This window comes from Telopea speciosissima, chromosome 8 (genome assembly GCF_018873765.1).
Source record: "Telopea speciosissima isolate NSW1024214 ecotype Mountain lineage chromosome 8, Tspe_v1, whole genome shotgun sequence".
In the NCBI taxonomy this organism is placed as follows: domain Eukaryota; kingdom Viridiplantae; phylum Streptophyta; class Magnoliopsida; order Proteales; family Proteaceae; genus Telopea; species Telopea speciosissima.
Window position 1 is genome coordinate 49714559 of NC_057923.1, and position 22565 is coordinate 49737123.

Below are 22565 nucleotides of genomic sequence, written 5' to 3' on the forward strand. Positions count from 1 at the left end.
GAACGTGGCCGTCAAGTCAAGTGCAATGACTCTTGGGTAGGTTTGTAAAGATTGTTGTATCTTGGGAGATTGATTTGCAAGTGAATTTGGTTTGCACCTATAGGGTCAAATACAATCTCAATGAGAGTGATCTATTGATACACTTCAGTCTTATTATTACTTCTACCATTGACATACGTGATCGTGATTGTGATCCAAAGATAGACCCTCCAAGTGTGATATTGTTTGAAGAATTATTCATAAGATAAGTTTTAGGGTAAATTACATGACACCCCTTGAAAACCGAACAATACTCAACTCACCCTCTCTTATTTGAAAATACTCACCTGTCTCCTTGTATTAGAACACTATGTTACAACTTAGTCCCCACGATTAGTTTTATGCGGTTAAGTTATGAAGTCAGCAAGTTACATATTTTTAAATCTCTAAACTACTCTTGATCAATGTAGAGTTACTTTTTTACCCTTGGATCTAAAAACCCCAAAATCAATCATCTTCCTCATACCATTATCTTCCTCACATGACCTGCAACTCAATCTCAAGTAGAAGAGTTGTTGGAGAGAAGAAAGAGAAAAAATACAAAGAAAAGCCGCAACAGAAATATGGTTAACTTTTTTTTTCTTAATTTGCAAATAGAATTGTAGGCATGAGAGGAGATAAAGAAAGGAGGAAAAAAACCAAAAACCCCTAGTTCTTCCCATTTCCCCAATGTCGTTGTAAAAGGTAGAGGACCGGATTCAATAAAGGAACGTAAAACCTTAAAACAAAACTCGTTTTAACACTCGTTCCCACCAAAATCCGATGCATTTTGGCCAACACTTTTCCAATTTGGATCCTCTACTGTCGAGCTACTCGGCAGTACCGTGCTGCCTAGACACGGTGTTGCACGCAATGTCTGCTTTACTCTTTCCCAAACGCCTTGCCCGAGTGGGGATAAAGCGGTCTTTGCGTGCAGCATCTTGTCTGGGCAACACGGTCCTACCGGGCAGCTCGACAGTAGAGGATCTGAATCCACACTTTTCCAAATTCAAACGAATGTGAAATGTATCACAAACAGAAAAGGGGTGGAGATAAGCTAAGAAAGGGATAAAGGTATCAACGAAGAAAGAGGGGAAAATGAACGAATGTATATAAAGTTACCTCGATCTTGGCAAGAACACCTTTCTTCTCGAGAGTGAGTGTCGGTCCGGTACTTCGGCATGCTGGAATGGGGTTGCATGGCAGTAATGGTGGTAATGGTGGATGGTGGTGGCTATGGCACCGGTAGTGGTGATTTAGGGTATAATTGAAAATATCAAAATTGATATTTTAAATATAATTTATAAGTTTTGGGTATCTAAAGTGCATTTTCTACAAACGTTGGGTATCTTAATTGTCATTGTTTATCTTAGTTTGGTTGAGGTTAAATTTGTCTTTTCAATTTTTGGATTGTTTTAAGTTAACACCGTTACTCTAGAGGGGACGAGTGTGTATTTTCAAATAAGAAGGGGTGAGTTGAGTATGGGCAGATTTTCAGGGGGTGTCATATAATTTATCCTAAGTTTTATGTGGTTGATTGACATAATGCTCTTTATTTTTCTTTTTTGAGTAAAATATATAACACTCTCAAGTTGAATGGTCCTTAGAACAATTTAGACCATAGTTAGCAAAAACGGGACGGCAAAAAAATGGAATCCTACGATACGGATTTTAAATGGTAAAAAATTACAAATAGACGGTCAAATAAAATGGTCAAAAAAATAGAGAATGGTAGGAAATGAAAAATGAACGGTACGGATTTTAAACGTTTATATTTAAAAAAAAAAAAGAAACAAAAAAAACAGCACTATTCTCATAAATTGAGGGATCTTTAATTGAAATATATGCTTCTATTTTTGGTATCCGTGCATTGACCTTGAGTTGAAGGTGATATCATGAAAAACGTAGCCTTTCAAATCATCTTTACGTCGGTGAAAGAATTAAGACGATCAGAGTTCAAGAGAGAAAGATATGGCCAGTTAAGTCCAAGGTCTTAAAAAACACTAAAAAAAAAGGAAACGTGTTTTCAACACGTTTAAAACGAAAATGCTTGTCGTTTGCTGTTTTTTACCATATGTTTAAATAACATACGGAAAAACGTGTTTAAAACGATAAAAAAAAGGAACGTGTTTAAAATAAACGTGTTTTTACTAACTGTGATTTAGACTCTTGATGGATATAGTTTAATGTCAATACTGGATGCTTGCATTATTTGTAAGAATAATTATAGGATCTTTGCTCTAAGTAAATTTAGCTATTAGAGCCTATGTAGACATGATGTACTTACCTTTTTATCTAGTTAATTTTATTTTAAAAAAAAAACACAGCATCTAAAAAGTAAAAACCCTTATGTAAACATGGTTCAAGTAACGATGTCGACAACAAAATTAGCCTCCATTGATTCGGATTCATCTAAAATAAGACAAAAAATCAACCAGAACCTTAGAAATAAAAAATCAAAAGACTAAGTTTCCCTCCACCCATATAGGACAATTCACCCACCATCTTAGGGTATAAAAAACCCTTTCCACCCCGTGCAACATGGGATCGCATTCATGGTGGGTGGAGGAAAACTCGATCCAAAAACAAATAAATCGAAATCAGATCGGTCGATTCTACAAACATTTTATCTCACATGTCTTGTATAAGTCACACCAATGTGTATATGCCCAAACGCTCCTACTAATATCAAATTTCTTAATTTTTTTTAGTAAAAAGATAATTTATTGATGAAAGGAACCTGAACCATAAGGTGCTTCTTCCTCACATAAGAGAATGAGTCAAGGACTCGAGACAAATCAAATAGTCCAATGCAACTCACAGCTTTCTAACCAAGGTATCAATTATGGAGTTGATAAGACCTGACTCGTGTGAAATGATCACCCCATCCCTGTTTTTCTTGTTGTTTAGCAGTGTTCCGCCACACAGCTGGACAGAATCCTTTTCAGGAGTTGATATGCCTTTACACTTGTGTATTTTACACGTTAAATCAGGTAAATTATCGAATGAAAAAGAGGGGTTGTTCTATAAAAAATGGCGTTGGGTCTTGGGAGCGCCACTTCCGAGGGTTCCAATACGTTTTTAATTGCTTTCACACCAAACTAAACTAAAAAAGCATAGTTTTTTCTATAACGCACAACTATCTTTCATTCCATGTGGCAGTTAAATTGGGATTCAATTTTATAACATTTTAGTATTATAATGTAATATACTATAAAAAAATAACATACTATAATATAATACTATCCTCAAAATCCGGTTCAATATATTTTTTTTTTTTTATTTTTTTAAAAAACGGTTCAATTTCAAATCTAAAATTTGAATCCTATGATTGATCCAAAACCAAATCGAGAATCGAATCGATTCTAAAATCTAATACTCAAATATAATCAAATTTTATTCGATTCCATTTGGTTCATTTAGTCCGATTTTGATTCTGATATTCGATTCTGATTCTAATTGACATGTTTCAACATAAATGAAAGACAATCAATACACACACCTTATGTCTGTGCAATACGGCAGGACGGGCAGCCCTGTAGAAGATCTAAGATCTGGATCCTCTTGTTTGGATTTTTGTTTGGGTAAAAGAATCTTTATTAAAAAATAAAAATTTCTTGCACTGGAATTCGAACAAAACATAGGCGAACGTGACAACCTCGTACAGCCAGATCCTCATTTTAGAGTGGGACCCAAATAGTCTGTCACCGCCCCGCTATGTGCTTTTTTCTCAATTCATATATCTTATGACGGGTGATGACGGTTGGACGTTGGCTATTGGCTAACAGTCTCTTTCTCTTTATTTTTATTTGGGGAAGAGTTTTGGGGGAGCGTGGCCTTGTTTGTGCTTGGGGTCAATAGAATAGAAGCACCAGAGGTACATTTGCTTGCAGAACACATTTTGGTATCATTTTACATATTTTTGGTATCATTTTTTTAACTTATTATTTATTTAAAATAAATGAAAACATCTCAAATTACAATAGACTCAATAGTCTATTATGATTGTGGTCAAAAACATTTTTCTTCATTCTTTTGCTCAAGTTTAATAAGCACTTGCTCTTAAGCCCTCAAAGTTGAGGGTAAAAGCGACATTGTGTATTTTAATTAGAAAGCCAAGTCCTATTCCCTCCTTATTCTTTTTCCCACTGCCCCCTCCTCCTCTTCTTGTTGTTCCCGCAACCCTATCCTCCCTCCTCTTCTTCTTCTTCCTGCAACCCTACCCCCTTCCTCAGTCATTCTTTTAATTCCACAGAATAGTCCCCAATAGTTAGAACGATTGCACCCACAAACCAAAATCAATGGAGACGAAGATGAATAGGGCTCCTGCTCAACCAGAACAGAGGAAATAAAAGCATAAATCAAACCACAACTTTAGATCAATGCGTCGTCTAACTTAGATCGAGCACCCTTACAGTTTTGTGTTGATTTGGAAAAGAAGATGGGTGATGAGGGAATTTCTTCACCTACCACTAAAAATTTGTTCACCCGAACTACTTTCCAAATGATTTCTCACTCTATACTCTATTATTTCTAATAGTTACCAAACAGTTTTCATTTTTCTTTTAATAAAAAAGTTTTTTATTAATGATTTTTTTAAAATAGGCCATAAACAAAATGAAATATGATACCAAAAAGACCTTTAAATTCAAATCGTCTCCAGTGTCCAATGAGGAATCCAATGACTAGGCTAGCTGGCTGGCACAAATTTTGATGCATACCCAAGCAACACACCTAGCCATTGGATCCCTCACTGGACACTCTCCTCGTTGGAGAGGATCTGATCCTTTATTTTATGTGCTCATTGCTCAATGAGGAATCCAATGTCTTTCTCTTTATTTTTATTTTTTTGCTCTTTAGATCTATTCTTTCTCTCTTTCATTTAAGTTGATGAATAAAGAAGTTGTAACCTACTTTTAATTGTCATTTGTTTTATTCATAAAGAAATAAAGAACAGTGTCGACTTGTGTGGAACTTATACCAAGATGCACATGAAATTATCATTTTACCCTTATGAAATAAAAAATCTCATTCATTTTGATGCCCCTACACATTTCAGAGGCATCTAACTTTTACAGAATTGACAAAAAAGAATATTAATTATCGGTTCGTCTCTATGTAAAATGAGATGGAATATTTATTATGCTCATGTGCTTGTGCACGCAACCACCCCAATTATTTAATATAATATTTAATTCAATGTTTATGTGAAATAACATTATGATTTATGACAAGATTTTTTCTCATTCCAAAAAATATCTTATCTTAAAAATTAAAAGAACAAGAAAATAAAATTACAATTTCTTAATTCACTCTTGTCATTACGATATAGATTTTCCCATCAAGCATTGATATTAGGGATGTCAATGGATAACCAAAAATCCTAATCCTAATCTGTTTAGGGATATCTCTATTCGTTTAGAGATATCCGGAAAAAAAAATATGAATACTCTGATAAAATCCCCAAAAAAAATTCGAATACTTAATAATAAAAAATTAAGTAAATATGATCTTGATTGTTTTTGAAGATTCAACCGGTTCTAGAATATGAGGAAAAGAGAATCATGATCTAAGAGACATAGATTGAGTGTGAATTGTATCCGCTAGGGAGAGGAAGGTCCGGGTTACGCAAGGAAGAGATGTAAACCAATGATTGAAAATTCAAATTCGATCTGCATCCAAATCTGTTTAGAGATATGTATTCGGCCAGGGACTCTCCAGATCTGATCACATCCGATCCGTATCCAAGCCGAATCCGATCCATTTACTCCCTTAATTGATAAGTGTGTCTACGACTCTACCACTCTACCCATTCCCAGTTCCCAACTTACCCAAGTAATCCAACTCGACTTTTTGTTTTTTTTAAAAAAAATACGACTTCTTCCTTCCTAGTTCCCACCTTCCCTAGGGACTTCTATGAGTTTTTCTTTAAAAAATAAAAAACAAAAAAATATAAAATAAAGGACTTCGAGTCATCATTCTTTACAGATGCGATTATGGGGTTACGTTATCGTGTATGTCACCCCCTCACCTGTTCTTTCTGATCATGCTGATTGGACGGTCAATATTTCTGTTATCTTATAGATAAGATTAAAATCAAAAGGGAAATAGACGGTTCCTTTGATCCACTAGCCTTCTTTTGACAGCATTTACAACCACTTGATCAACCTTACTCAGGTTATTAGAAACATGCAATCCTAGTCGTTCGATAAGTATTGATCGATTAAAACTTAGATGGAATAGTTATTGGCACGTGGAAAAAACGAGGATTTTATTGGTTGGAGGAATTGAAAAAAGGCGGGAAAGATACAGTCAACTAACTCAGAGATGAGAAAGCAAATCAAAAACAGAATAGAAAATAGGAAAAATCTGTGGGAAAAGAAAAGTAATAATAAATAATAAAAAAAAAACGAAACGGAGAGGAGATGGAGGTGTTGAGAAGGAACTCTGAAAATGTCGATTTCAGAATCCAAAGCATTCCATTATTAATTGAATGCAGAGGAGTTCCGGTATCTGAAAATCAAGGTTTTTCGCTTCTGATGATTCTCGTACCAGACAGATTTCGTTAATCAATTTGGATCGATCTGCGTCAACGCCGTGGAAATTCGACGGACTACCTCAGATTTGGGTCTTTGCTGCGACCGATCGGTCTACAGAGAAGAAGGAAGAGTAGCAGAGTGGAAAAAAAGAGAAACGAAGAATTTTTAGAGATCTTTCACTTTATTATCTTATTTATGAGCAGTAAAATCGAAGGAGAAAGCTCTGTGTGGAGTTAAATTCTGATTTTTAAGAGTTTTGAGAGTATATAGAGGGAAATGGGGAGCTATAAGATGTTTTTCTGCTTTACGAGGAAGTTCAGGAATAGCGAGGCAGGGCCTCCAGCGGACGTGAGAAATGCTTTCAAGAAATACTCCGAAAGGGGGAATTATATGACAGCTGAGCTGCTTCGTCGTTTTTTGGTTGAGGTTCAAGGTGATGTTAATGCGACAATCGCTGATGCAGAGAATATCATTCAGCAAGTTGTTCAGCTACGACGTAGCATAACAAGATACACGAGGCTTACTCTCAATCTTGACGATTTCTTCCATTTCCTTTTCTCTGATGATCTCAATGCACCCATTAAAAATGAGGTAATATATGTTCTTGCTCTTGGTTTCTCTTTCATTGACTTCTGGGATTGTTGTTTATCTCGTTCCACCCTTTCCAAGTTCTCTCAGAATGTGGCAAGTCAAAGTTAGATGACTTGTTTTAAAGTTAGAGAAGTAAGAAAATGAGAATACATTGTCACTTCTTATGCATTCAGTGATCAAAAGAATCCAGAATTTTACTGTTCTTATTGGTTTTTTTTTTTTCATATGGGTTTGTTTTGTTGTGTTTAGTTAATAACTGAGAGATTTTTTTTTGGTATGTGGGCATTGTTGTTTTATACTTGACAAATATTTGTCATTCCAGGTTAATCAAGATATGACTGCTCCAGTGTCCCATTATTTCATCTATACAGGCCACAACTCTTATCTGACTGGGAACCAACTTAGTAGTGATTGCAGCGATGTTCCAATAATAAAGGCACTGAAGAGAGGTGTAAGAGTAATTGAGCTGGACATATGGCCAAATTCTAAGAAAGATGATGTGCTTGTCCTTCATGGAGGGTATGTCTAAAGAAATCCAAATAGGAATCATGAAGTATAAAATTTATGTCTAAAGACATCCATTAAGGAAAAGAATACTGTTTCACTTTTGAATTTCTTACTTTTTGTGTGGTTCTGGTACTATTTCCTCATAACCTTATGCTTCATGTGCTTAATTTGTGCCTTCGTAAGCAGCTATAAAAATAATTTTTGAATGGGTAGATCGGCTTGGGAAAGGAAAGACTCTATTTTTAAGTTGCAGAGTATGTGGATCTAGTGAAGACTTCCATCCTTTCCCAATCTGCTGAACAGATAGGTCAAAAAACACTTTACATGTAGAAACCCAAGAATCAACCTCTCTTTAGCTGTCACGGCGACCTAAAAGTGGGTCAACGTACAGAAGCCAAGAACTTGCTTCTTCATGCCCAAGAAAATACCTCTCCTTAGCTGTCATGGCTACACAAAAAGTCGGTTGGCATGATTACTAAAGCCCAATTGTGTTTTCTTTTACCCACAGAAGCCAAGCACTGACTTCTTTATCAACACAGACCCTTTCACCCATCAGGTTATTCAAACTTCAAAAGTCAAGGAACAATGATTCAGAAGATGACAAGCATTTTCTGCAGTCCCTAAACTGAGATGATAAGCATTTAACAGACAGAAACACCTTAAAATCAATTATTTAATATTGAGAATACTATCTTTAACTGCTGTATGCAAGAGAAGCTGGATTTTGGTTGGAAAACCTTTTATTTAAATAGAATCTGGTAGAAGAGTAGGAAACCTTGGGCCCTCTGAAGCACCGAACACTCCTGTATTGGACAGTTCCCAAACTCTTCCAACGTGCTCCCCTGCATGACTGATTTTGCCTTCCAGACTTGGAGCGGCTGAATTATTTGATTAACTCTCCAGTCATGAGAATATAACAAACTGATGGGAACACATTTACCTTAACATAATGCCACAATAGCTTCTTAGTTCGTGTTTATCTCAAAGATTTCAGGTAAAGCAACTTCCATGGGAAGAATATCAGGATATCATCTGTCTTTTCAGAATTGCATTTTGGCACGATCTCCCACCACCACTCTACTATGTTGTTTGAAGACATTATTAGCTGCTATATTCTATTTAAGGCTTCCATACTTCATTGCCATGGCAATTCTCCAGACTGATCGGTTCTGTACAAAATGTCCATAACCACTATGATAGAACGGATAACTCTGTATAATTCCACCCCTCCTTTCGCCACAGCAGTGCAGGACTCCCTTCCAGAAATGGAACCTTTGATTCCCTTCCCTAATCCTAATTAAGATAGAAAGGGCATGGACATGTATGCTGGCTAGTACTGCTTGGATCAGAGTGATCTAAACCCCTTTGAATGTAGGTACTGCTTCTCTGATCAAACTTATTTTGCCCCCTTTGAACAGTTACTGTCCATTACATGCTGTTAGCTTCTTTTCTGTTCTCTTGATGATCAAGTCCCATATGCTCTGCTTTTTGTAAACCACCTCAAAGAAACTCAGAAACACACTCGTACACCAAAAGGAGAAAGGGCCTACCTTACATTGAAGGTTCTGGGCTTGTAGATTTGTGTCTCAGCATCCTCATTGCAAGTAGAAGTCTCTAAGGGAAATTAGCTTTGGATCAGAAATAGCTTCAAAGCCACAGGTACCTCAAAACACAGAAAATATCTGAATTTACTCTGTGATGTCCCACAAATTGCAAGTTGTCATCCATATAATGAATGTGAGACGAGGGTTCTCGAGATTGGGAACTGAAATCTAAAACAGACAAACCATAGTCCATTAACTTCGTCATCATTTTGCGGAGAACTTCTGCGACTAAGATGAAGAGGAAGCAAGGACATGGGATAATCTTGCGTAGGACCCTTGAGCTTGCAAAAGACTTTCCATGTCTACTTTGATGAGGATAGAAAACCTGCTGGTGAATAACATTCCTCCATCCTTTTCTCCACTTCACCTTATTTCTCATCCTCCTTATCATTTATTAAAGGCAGTCTTAATTGACATGATTGTGAGCCTTCTCTCCATTTAGCTTACATATCATACCGGGAATTTTTCTTCTCAGCAACAATCAGTGAATTCATTTGCAATAAGAACTTCATCAGTGATCAGTCCCTTGCCTACTAAAATGTAAGTCCTCTAGTAAGGAACCCCCTCCCCTTTTCTCTCAAAATAACCCTCTCCTATAGATATGAAATGCCTCTGAGAGCACTATGTACTATCAATCAAGCTAATTGTATTGGTAGTGCTTTTAACTGTCATCTCTCCCTTTCTGGGGGTTTGGAAGATGAACATGTCCTTGCTCCACAGATCAAAGAAATCACCTTTGCAGAACTCTATAAAGGCATTCATCAGGTCACTTCAATGTCTCCAATTGTGAATCACATATGTGGCCCATTTTTTGGAGGCAGAGTATGATCTCCAACATGTCTTTTATAATATCAAGCAACATAAATAATTATATGGTTGATTACTAGATCTGATCCCAGTATATATAGCCCACACATTGCTTTATGGTTAATTAAGGTTTGTTATCTGAGGTTCTTCTAAGAGTGTCTTGTTTTAGCTAGTTTATCAATGAGATATTGTTGAGATTTGGACTCTCCAATCATACAAATTTCTGCCTGACAATGTTTTGGTCATTATTCCTGGAAAAAAGAAAAAATTCTGAAGAAACTAGTGTGAATAATCACATTGGTACTGGCCATTTCAAGACACCCAATAACACACTTGGTTAGTGTATGAACTATGAATTATACTAGAAGAAGCACATTAGGTTTGACATTGATTGCAAGTATATGGACACTTCTATTTTTTTCTTTTGTTCAAGTCTGTTTCCTGGTTTTGTTGAACTGTCTGAGTTTCTCCTTAACTGTAGGACCCTGACTACCCCCGTGTCACTCATCCAATGCTTGAGGTCCATTAAAGAGCATGCCTTTTCTACATCGCCATACCCCGTCATTATAACACTTGAAGACCACCTTACTCCAGATCTTCAGGCTAAAGTAGCTGAGGTGAGTGTCCATTTTTCTGTGTTGAATTTAACTAAATTCGTTCATTTGAACAGCTTTCTCGTGACTGCAAATAATTTGTTTTTCTAGATGGTCACTCAAACATTTGGAGAAATGTTGTTCTACCCTGAGTCGGATTTTTTAGTGGAATTCCCCTCACCAGAAGTATTGAAATATCGGATTATTCTTTCAACCAAACCACCAAAAGAATACCTTGAAACACAGACATTCCAGGACAAAGGAAGTAACTCACAAAAAGTAACGGATTTGTCCGATGATGATTCAGAGGAGCAGGAGGTCTCAGACCCAATGGGTGAATTTGAATCTGCAGATGATAAGGTGTGCAGCCACATTAAATCTACCTCGCATTACCATTTACTTTTCCTATGTGCAATAATTGCTGACTCTTGTCTTTTTCCTTTTTGGATAAAGACCTCTTATGTCCTTTGTTCTTAGAATTTTACACTTAATGACTGGCAGAGTGACTGTGATCCTCAAGATGATGAAGATATGGATGACAGTTTTCGTTATTCACGCCGGATAGGAGCACCTCAATACAAGAGTCTAATTACTATTCCTGCCGGGAAACCTAAGGGGGGTTTGAAAATGGCACTAATTGTGGAGCCTGATAAAGTTAGACGTCTTAGTTTGAGTGAACTAGAACTTGAAAATGTTACAGTATCTCGTGGAACTGAAGTTGTGAGGTATTTCTTACACTTCTAACATGTCAACTTACCCCAAGGGTTTTGGTTCTTATTTCAATTTTATGTTTCTCCAACTTGATTGATTATAATGCTTGGCATTAATATTTATAGGTTCACCCAGAAGAATATTCTGAGGGTATACCCAAAGGGTACTCGTGTTGACTCCTCAAATTACAAGCCTCTGATAGGATGGATGCATGGAGCTCAAATGGTCGCATTTAATATGCAGGTTAGATTCTAATTTATTGTATCCAAATTGACCCGTATATTTTTTGTGGAAATTTTCATTTAGTTTTAATGTGATGCTAACTGTACTTCATTCCATAGTTCACTTCCAAAGTGTGAATACATTGTACTTCATTTCATCAAAAAGGGAGTTCAGAAGTACATAATGTTCTATAGATATTGGTTTCATCTGGTCCAATTTGCAGTTACACTTTCTCGTTGAAGTTAAACTCAAAATTGAGAATACATCTGTAAAAAGATCATCTCTTATAGCTCCTGATTTGTAGAGATTGGAACTAGATGGACATTGTGTCTAAGATTTTAGGTTTATATGGAATGATGTACCAATAAGTCCACTGGGGCTTCTCAAAGTCCAAACTTGTATCAGGAAACAACAACATTTTAGGGACTAATATGGTAATTTTTGTTACAAGCTTACTCTCTCTTCTTTTTGAATGGTCTAAATTGTTTCATTACAGAGTAAAAGCCATGGTGCCTGAATTTACTATAGGTATCTATATTTTATTTTGGCTTTTCTGTTTCCAAGTGAAAACCATGCAAAAGGAAAAACTTCGGGTAAAATCAATATTAAAAAAGGGAAATATATTTTACTTGAAAATTTTCCTTTTCGGGGGGTTTTAACTAGAAACAAATGAAGCCTAAATAATTGATGATTAAGCTGGTAAATTCTGCAGGGATTTGTGCTCATTTATTTTCTGAAGGCATTGATGGAAATGCAATACAAGGCTGGTCGTGAGTAATTTATTTGATATTTTACTCTTAAACCGAACCAAACATGTTGCAAGTCTCCCATAATAATAGTAAGGAAAAAGGTATTTTGTTGGCCTACCTAGGGAAGCCTCCTGGTATGGTTCAATTAATTCTGTTTTCCCATGTGAAAAGGTGATTTGGTAATCCGCACTGTTGGATGGATAGGATATACTCTAGATTGGCTGTGTCATATTTCAGAGCCTAAACTCAATTATTTTCACTCCCATGTGATGCAGAAGCCAAGCTATTTGGCAAGAAATATTCCAAGGGAACTCATGGGAGAAGGCTGGTTCACTTCACCAACTGGTGGACCAACCCAATGGGCCATAGGGCCAACCAACTTTAAGTTGGGCCAGTCCAATAGGGTTGGGAGTTGCTGGTCTCTCAAACCCAGATTCATGGGGGCATAATTGTCAAGTTATTGACAATATTTTGTGACTTCAAGTGTGGGCTGATATTCACTTATGGTGGGGATCACTTGAAGGAGTGAAGATCCTATTATGTTTCTAATTTAGTTTAGTCAAGTTAATTAGAGTAGTTTCTAATTTTTATGTCAAAGTTATCTTGTCAAGTTTCTATTTTTCTTTTATTTGAGGTGCAAGTCTTGCCCTCTATTTATAGCAAGGCTGTTTAGGCCACACCTCACGATTTACATAGTTGAATGAGAATTTTGCTTTGCTGTAAGCATGATTGTTTCTCAAGTTGTGTGTGACTTGAAGGGCTGAAGGAGCCTAGCTGGGAGAGCCAAATCCATCTATCCCAACCCCTCTACTGTCACCTTCTCCATTCTCTTTCTTCTCCATCGAGCCAAGACTGTTGTGATCATTCCTCTACCCAGAAAGCCATTTGGGTGTTGTTGCTGCTGTTGCCGGAGATCATCACTCAAGGCTGAAGCAAGTTGTTTCTCATTATGATTGCTGTTGTTGAGTGTTGTTAAGAAAGTATTCAAATTGTTTGGAATAGGATGATTATCTTATTAGATTGAGATATATTTATACAAATCAAATGAATGAAATCAAAGAAGCCAACAAGGCAATCCTTATCTACAGGAAAGAATTAAGGGATTCTAAGAAAGGAAGCTTATCTATAGCTACTATGATCTTATCTATACAATCAAGCAAATCAAATTCAAAAATATTCAAAATCATAAAATCTCGGTTGAGATTTTATCTCCAATACTCCCCCTCAAGTTGGGTTGTGAATGTTAAGAACATCCAACTTGGCCTTGTGTTGTAGAAATAAATCTTTCCCAAGAGCTTTGGTGAAGAGATCAGCTATTTGGGAATGACTAGGAATATATTATGTACGAAGAAGCCCATTTTGAATGTTGTCTCGAACGATGTGATAGTCAATCTTTATGTGTTTGATACGCTCATGAAAGACGGGATTAGCAACAATATGGAGAGCCGCTTGATTGTCACAATATAGGGGAATCGACTATGTCGTAGAAATACCCAAATCGTATAACAAAGTTTTCAACCAAAGTAGTTCACAAGGTCACTGCCATAGAAAGGTACTTGGCTTCAGCCGAAGAGCGGGAAACGGTGTGTTGTTTCTTGGACTTCTATGAGATTGGGCTAGAACCAAGAAAAATTTAGTAACTTATAGTAGATCGGCATGTCATTGGGCAACTGGCCCAATCAGAATCACAATAAGCCTGAAGTGATAATGAACTAGAGGCTGATAATATGATCCCTTGGCCGGCCGTACCGTGCAAATACCGGAGAAGCCGATGAGCAGCATCCAAGTGTGGTTGCCTTGGTTGGTGCATGAATTTACTCGATAGAGTTACAAAGTGCACAATGTCGGGCCTTGTGATGGTTAGATAAATGAGTCGTCCAATCAATCGACGATATGGTGTTACATTTGGAAGTAATTCACCATAGATGTGGTCAATTTAAGATGTTGTTCCATGGGGAAAGTAGTCTGGCGAGCTGCAGTGCATCCAACATCAGAAAGAATATCCAGGGTATATTGTCGTTAATTTAAAAAAAGCCCTTGGTTAGAGTGGGCCACCTCAAGGCCAAGAAAATACTTTATTAGGCCAAGGTCCTTTATGCGGAATTGTTGATGTAGAGTAGTCTTCAACATGGAAATTGCTGTGGTGTTAGGACCTGCAATCAATATGTCGTTGACATACACCAACACAAAGATGGCAATAGCTTCATGCCCTTTAAAGGAAAGGGAATAATCGGCTTTGGATTGGGTAAACCAAGCTGTACAAGAACCTTAGAGAATTTTGCAAACCAGTTCCGCGATGCTTGTTTTAGACCATATAGGGATTTATTGAGACGACAGACCACATTCTCCCCCTTTCCTTTATATCCAGGTGGTAATGTCATATATACCTCTTTGTCCAGATTGCTATGTAAAAAAGCGTTTTGAACGTCTAGTTGATAGAGAGACCCCCCCTTGATAGTTGCAACACTTAGTAAAGTGCGAACTATAACGAGTTTCGCTACAGGGTCAAACGTTTCATGGAAATCGATGCCTTCAGTTTGTGTGTAACCCTTAACAATCAAGCGGGCTTTGTAACGCTCGATACGACTGTCCGATTTCCGTTTGATTTTGTATACCCATTGGCAACCAATGGGTTTCTTGGATGGTGGTAATGGCATAAGAGTCCAAGTGTTATTGATCTCAAGAGCTAGTATTTCTGCATGCATGGCCTCCTTCCAATCGGGTGATAGAGATGCTTTGACAAAGCTGGTTGGTTCTTTAATGGCAGATAAACATTTGATGAACTTGAAATGAGAGGATGAGAGTTTGTCATAATTAAGAGAAGAAATAATGGGGGATAGAGTACCTGCATTAGAAGGAGATGACGTGGAGTGGGAGGCATAGCATTGGTAGTCTTCAAGACGTTTTGGGGGATTCCGTTCACGACAGGGGTAGGGAGGCAGCATAGGGGCAGGTGGGGGTGTTGGTTTTGTTGGTGGGGATGATAATGCTGGTGGTGCAGCTGGTGGGGATGGTGGTGCAGCTTGTGGGGATGGTGGTGGTGTAATGTTGGGTGGGGTTGAAGTGGCTGGTGGGACGGTTGTTGGGTAGGGATCAGTTGTGTCATGAATGGGTAGGGATAGCATAAAATTAGGAGTTGTGGGGTTGGGGTGGTTGGAAAGAGGAAAGTTGTCCTCTATAAATGTGACTTCACAACTGATGTATACCTTTTTTACTCAAGATCAAACACCTTGTAACCTTTTTTAGCATAGGGGTAACCAATGAAAACCCCAGGGGATGCACGAGGGTCAAACTTGTGTTTAATGGTGTTGTGATTGTGTCGATAACAAAGACATCCAAATGTACGTAGGTGCTTATAAGAAGGTGGTTTGCTAGTTAGAATGTGGAGAGGGTACTTGCCTTGTAACACATGGGAAGGAAGGCGGTTTATGAGATGAGCTGCAGTAAGAATATACTTACCCCAAAATTCGGGTGGTAGGCGAGCTTAAAAGGATAGAGCTCTTGCTACATTAAGCAGGTGGCGGTGTTTGCGTTCGGCTACCCCATTTTGTTGGGGGGTGTCGACGCAACTGTGTTGGTGCACTATCCCGTGAGTGGTAAAAAAAATCTTTTGAGGCATGATTAAAAAATTCCCGACCATTGTCTGTTCTTAATTGTTTGATGGAACAATTGAACTATGTTTTAACCATGAGAAAGAAATTCCGTAGATGTGTCCAAGCATCAGATTTATGGTTTAAGAGATAAGTCCAAGTGCATCGGGAGAAGTCATCTACTATAGTAAGAAAATATGAAGCACCACATAGAGCGGGTATGAAATATGGTCTCCAAATATCACAGTGTATTAAGTCAAAACATGCATTCGTTGAAGTCACACTTGAGGGGAAGTGTAGGCGGGTTTGTTTAGCTAATGGACAAATGGAACAAAAATGTTGTTTTGAAATAGTGATAGTAGAGTCCAATTTATTTAAAAAAGGAAAAACAGAATTAGAGGGATGCCCCAGGCGGGCATGCCAAAGATCAAGAGGGATGGACCGTGGTCACTGCAAACCTGTAATAGTTGAAGGGGATACGTCCAATATGTCAAGTCCACCATGCGCCTTACCCAATCCAATCATCTCCTTCTTTGTAGGTCCGGAAAAATACAGTGAGATGAGTAAAAAAACACAGAACAATGAAGGGTTTTAATAATCTGAGGAACTGAAAGGAGATTAAAACCAAAAGAGGGAACAAAGAGAACGTTAGATAAAGGCAAGGTGGGTATGGGGAGACAGGAACCAATGTGTGTGACATTGGTTCGATGTCCAATAGGTAATATGATGGGAGACGAATGAGGTATAAGAGTGCCATTTAGAAAGAACGAGGAGTCCGATGCCATATGGTGGGTAGCGCTGGAATCAGTGACCTAGATGGGGAAAGTTCCTGCAGCATTTGCCAATGGTGTAACATTACCAGATTGAAAGAGTGAAAGAATCTGGTTATACTGGTCTGTTGTAAATGATGGAGCCATGTTTGGAGTTGCAACAGAAGCCGCAAGGGAGTGGATAGTGGGCATCTTTTGGGGGGGGGTATCCATACTTGTTGAAGCAGTAGGACTCCGAATGGCCATCAAGTCCATAGAAAGTACAGTGATAGTGCGGCTTTGGTTTACCAGATTTGTAGTTGGAGCGACCACCAACAGCAGCAAGGGCGGATTGATTCAGTGATGAATCTGGTGTTGCAAGAACAGACCTTTGACGTTCTTCCTGAAGGAGAAGAGAGTAAGCACGATTGATGGTTGGTAAAGGATCCATCATAAGTAGTTGACTGCGAATTTTAGTGTAGGAGTCGTTGAGACCCGTAAAAAATTCTAACAATTGATCTCGTTCGAGAAGGTCAGAATGATGTTGAAGAACTCCACAGGTGCAATCGGGATATGAGCTATATGAAGCAAGCTCATCCCAAAGGCCTTTGATAATGGTGTAATAAGAAGCCAATGTTGAACTGCCTTGACGATGATTAGAGATTGCACGATGGATCTCAAAAATCCGTGGAGCATTCTTTTGAGAAAAACGGTCTTGAAGATCGACCCAAACATCACGGGCCAATGATGCATATAAGACACTATTGGCGACGTCGGGAGCAAGAGCAATGGCTAGCCATGAGAGAACCATACTGTTGCAGCGGGTCCATAGAGGAAGGATAGGAGATTCAACAGTTGGTTTGGTTATAGAAGCACCAATAAAACCAAGCTTGTGTTTGGCTTCAAGTGCCATGCGCATTGCATGACTCCAAGAGGGGTAATTGCCACCGTCCAGAGTCTGGGTAACAAGAATGGCTCCAAGATTATCAGAGTGATGTATGTAGGAAAAAGGGTGAGGAACCATCGGCGCCAGCAGAAGCAATGGTAGCAGAATAAGCCATGGAGTAGAGGAAAGTTTGAAAAAAAACTGAGTAATGGATGTAGAATCGATTTTAGGCTGATACCATGTTAAGAAAGTATTCAAATTGTTTGGAATAGGATGATTATATTATTAGATTTAGATATATTTATACAAATCAAATGAATGAAATCAAGGAAGCCAACAAGGCAATCCTTATCTACAGGTAAGAATTAAAGGATTCTAAGAAAGGAAGCTTATCTACAGCTACTATGATCTTATCTATACAACCAAGCAAATCAAATTAAAAAATATTCAAAATCATAAAATCTCAACCAATCTCCAATAAGTGTACCATCGATTGAAGCTGCTGCTGCACCTTTGCAACTCCTCTGGCTGTAACTTTCTAATTCCATAACACCTCCGAATCTTCACCAAACCTTTGAAACACAGTTTCTCCCTACCATTCCCTCCACTCGATTTTCACTTCCACCTCATTCCACAGCTTGAAACCTCCAAATTCCACTTACCTTCTATTTTTATTCTCCTTCCATCTCCACTTTTATCCATCAAAATTGACCCAAATTGCAGACCAAGCTTCCATCACCAAGCCAACACTCGGCTACTGTTGGAGTCCAAGAACAGGACCGTTTTGGAGGTTTTCTCATAACCTTCTATTTTAGTGTTTCACTGAAATCTCCACATCAGGCCATCAGAACTGAACCTAATTTGGAGTCAAGCTTCCCCTTAACATCATCTACACTCGATTGAAGTTGGGTGATCATCACTTGGCTGGTTTGGCTAAAAACCCTAACTTTCTAATTCTGAGTTTGTTCTTATTTCAAATTTTTGTGGGTTTTTGGGACTAGTATTCTAGTCTTACATTACCATGTACATGATAATATTAGTGATCATTGTTGATGCTTTGATCAATTGATGAACCAGCCAGAATTTTATTCCTTCACCTATGTTCAGTTCTAGTTAGTTGTGGATTGCCTATAGTTTTTCCATTCTACATTATGACATGCAATCTTTTGTTCCAGTCTGTACTCCCTCTTTCTCTCTGAATTGCACAGTTAAATTTTGCTTCTGGAAGGACTTTTTTACTTTCATTGAGTTAGTTATAGTGATACACTTATATTTGCTAAGGCCAACATATTTGTCCTTGTGTGACACAGGGATATGGAAAATCACTCTGGTTGATGCATGGTATGTTCAGATCCAATGGAGGGTGTGGTTATGTTAAAAAACCTGATTTTCTGATGAGGGCTGACCCTCATAGCGATGTTTTTGATCCCAAAGCAAAGTTGCCAGTTAAGAAAACTTTGAAGGTGAGTAATGGGCTTTATGTTACTGTTAATTTCTCTTGTTGAATGAACTTTGATTAGAGCTCTAATATCACTGAACAGGTGAGAGTCTACATGGGGGATGGATGGCGTTTGGAATTCAGTCCAACACATTTCGATACATACTCCCCTCCAGATTTCTATACAAGGGTAAGGGATATTAAGTTCAAAATGTATGCTTTACATTATAACATTATTTCTCTGATTAGCATCAAGCTTGCTGCAGTTTGTTTAATTGGATATGGTAATGGATGGCACAAACTTAATGTTATTCTCCAATCTCTGTTACGTTGAAAGAACCCTTACATTGTTGTAGAATGATTTGTCATCTGCTCCTAAATATCTGATGTGTAACTTGAAGTGGTTTCTGGGAGACTCTGGTCACAGCCAATTCAATAGCTGACGAGTTGGCTAGAAAGGGGGTGAATGGCAAATTCTTTTTATTTGGGACCTTACCTTGTCGACTAGTTCTTTGTATATCTTTTCTTTGTGGTTTTGGCTTAGAGTTGTTGTATACTATGAATCTTACCTTATTCCTCACATAATCGTGTTGCAATTAAATGCTTTTGTTTTCTATCCAAAGGAAAAAGGGAGGGTGGGGGGAGTAATGTAACTGGGACATGGAAATTTTATATATAGAAATTCTTGTATCCTGTAAGTTTATAGCCCTTGATGATATGGATAAACCTGGTGACTATTATTGTTGTGGAAGCTTTATAACTCTCCATATGGCTTCTGATGATAGGATTGAGTGTTTGGGCTGTCTGTTTGAAAGTCTTGTTTGCTCAACCCCCCCCCCCCCCCCTTTTCCTCTTTTCTTTTTCTACAACTGTAGACTTATGCCCACCAATAATTTTGTTGATCGACGAAACATGCTCAGGAGTTGGTTGGAAGATCAGTTTAATCCATATCAGCCTCATGATTTACAAAGCACCCCAACTTTTGTGAATTAATAGCCCCAACCTGCTCTGCTTCATATGTAAAGTCTGAGCCTAATGCACTTGCTGATGAGGTTGATGAAGCATTGGAAAACTATTGAAAAGCGATGTTTGAAAACCTGTAGGAAACTGAATCAGGTTGAGATGGTTTATAAAATTTGAAGGCAAAGCTTTTGGCTACAGTATTCAGCCAAGGATCCAAAATCCAGATAGGCCACAGTCAGCCTTCCATCTGACATGTCATGATACTAAAACCAACTTTCAAATATTGGAAGAGTTTATTTTCTGCCTTGATTAGTGGAAATGTGAAATGATGATATTATGGTACCTTTGGATTTCATTGACCATTATGCTGATATCTAGCAAGTGATTGGTCTGTCTTCTCAGCAAGTTTTCTTGTAGAGCTCTAATACAGTTTCAAATGAGAATCCTGCATACCAACCTAACAATGTGTTTGGCAGGTTGGGATAGCAGGAGTGCCAGCAGATTCCAAGATGAAGGAAACAAAGACAAAAGAGGATGACTGGAACCCTGTTTGGGAAGAAGAATTTACTTTCCCACTGACAGTACCAGAACTGGCTTTGCTTCGAATTGAAGTATACGAGTATGACATGAATGAAAGAGATGACTTTGGTGGACAGACATGTTTTCCAGTTTCAGAGCTGAGGCCAGGTATCCGAGCAGTTCCACTATTTAACCGCAAGGGTGAGAAGTACAAGTCTGTAAAGCTTCTTATGATGTTTGAATTTGTTTGAGTTTGGTTTTTTCCCCCCTTTTGTGTACAGTTGGTTGTATTTTTTCCCATATATTTTTGTATCTTTGGTTGTATTTCTTCCCACATAGAGAGTGCGCCTTGATGCAATGGTAAAGGTTGGTCCATTGTAGACAGGGGTAAGGCTGCGTACTTTATGATCCTCCCCAGACCCCACAGTGGCAGAAGCCTTGTGCACTGGGTAAGGCCCTTTTCTTTATATTTTTGTATTTTTGTTTTTTATTGTCATTAGATACTAGGAAGGCTACTTGTAATTTAAGCTTTTGGTTGTCTGCAAGTGGATGAAAGAAAATGAAAGTATCTTGGAAGAAATGAATTAGTTATCTAATGGTATCGTTTGGTTGACAAAATATTGAATGTGATGTTTGTGTATCAAAAATATTATTAACCAACAGTCCAACAACTCTTTTGCTTCGCAATATGCTTGTGTGCTCATGTTTGCTTTTCATATTGTAAATCTTCATCTCAAAAGATGGCTCTGGCAATAGGATGCAAAGAAGGAAGAAGAAAAGATGGTCCAACAAGTTCAGCCCACGATGGCAAAATTTACATCAGGGTTCTTTGTACAAAACGACTGTATTCCAAGGAGAGTACAAAAAGCTAAATGCTGGATAATTAGGACCAGCGGGTCATCCGGACGATTCATCATAGTTAACACAAAAAAGTCTGGCAAGAGTTTAAGCATTGTGGGAACCTCTTTGTGGTAGCACCATAGTTCAGTTATCGAATAGTGGTCCTTTAGTGCTTGGCTGATTCCTGCTAGAATACTAGCTATCTTTGCTTCTGCTTTGTTTTTCAAACTTTCAAAACCTGCAGCTATTAGCACAATAAAAAAAAAAGGTGTACCCAGTGCACGAGGCTCCCGCCACTGTGGGGTCTGGGGAGGGTCATAATGTACGCAGCCTATCAGCACAATAAGTCCTTGAAACAAAATGCAATAAACCCATGCAGAGGATACTAAGGCTGGGTAGCAACTCCTGCACAGATCAATATGTAGTGGTTATAACAAGGAATAGAGAGATTAGCTAAGCAATTATCAGCAAATAGCCATGAATCAGAAAGAGAAATATCCATTAAGTTCTGATGGGGGGGGGGGAATGCTATGATTACACAACCATCGATTCACCTGCGTAAGAACTAAAAGAGAATCAGGTTTAATTGATCTTCGAATAACCTTGTTCCGAGTGTCCCAAATAAAATAACATGTTAAAACAATCATCGAGAAGAACCAAATAGACATAAGTTTGTCAAAAGAGCCAACTGAGAGGAAGGAGACACATAAGTTGATTAGAGAGGATTGAGAGATGCATTCCACTCGCAGTCCCAGAGGACCAACAACCCAAATTCGTTAAGACCATTCACAGGAGAAGAAAATATACCAAATCGACTTTGTATGAGTACCACATAGAGTACAGTATTGGTTCTGTTTTGGTTCCTAATTTACTACTTGTCTTAAGTTATTTAGTTTCAATTTTGGTGTTCAATGTTTGTTTTAGAAGCTTGAATCTTATAAAAGGTCTTAGGGAAAAAGAAGACTCCTAGGCCCCATCCCTCGTGAAATGAAAATCCCACCCCTGTTGGATGCCTCTACACCCGCTCTCATTGGCTCCCTCACTGGTATTGGGGCCACACAGCTTGGCAACGATCACCCTCCCAAAGCCTTATTAGTTTCAATCTTTTAAGGGTTTCTATTTTGTAGGAGTTCTAAGTTGTAAGAATTCAAATTATTTTGAAAACCAAATTTTACCCATACTTAAAGAAATTTTTAGATGATCCCTAATTTGAAGTGACTTACCACAATACTTTTCTCA

At 38.1% G+C, this 22565-nt stretch overlaps 1 protein-coding gene across 1 annotated transcript; it reads left to right on the forward strand.

Annotated features, from left to right (window-relative positions):
* Positions 1–6813: 6813 nt before the first annotated feature.
* Positions 6814–20795, forward strand: LOC122671255 (phosphoinositide phospholipase C 6-like). Its single transcript, XM_043868380.1, has 9 exons — positions 6814–7148; positions 7471–7667; positions 10548–10683; positions 10771–11019; positions 11161–11384; positions 11496–11613; positions 18877–19029; positions 19108–19194; positions 20444–20795. The coding sequence occupies exons 1-9, from the start codon at positions 6834–6836 to the stop codon at positions 20735–20737; spliced, it is 1773 nt and encodes a 590-aa protein (XP_043724315.1). The 5' UTR covers positions 6814–6833; the 3' UTR covers positions 20738–20795.
* Positions 20796–22565: the final 1770 nt, after the last annotated feature.

Coding starts and splice junctions, on each gene's coding strand:
- LOC122671255 (XM_043868380.1), top strand. CDS start 6,834: ATGGGGAGCTATAAGATGTTTTTCTGCTTTACGAGGAAGTTCAGGAAT. Junction 11,614..18,876: donor TGGTCGCATTTAATATGCAG/GTTAGATTCTAA, acceptor TGTGTGACACAG/GGATATGGAAAATCACTCTG. Junction 19,195..20,443: donor CTCCAGATTTCTATACAAGG/GTAAGGGATATT, acceptor TGTGTTTGGCAG/GTTGGGATAGCAGGAGTGCC.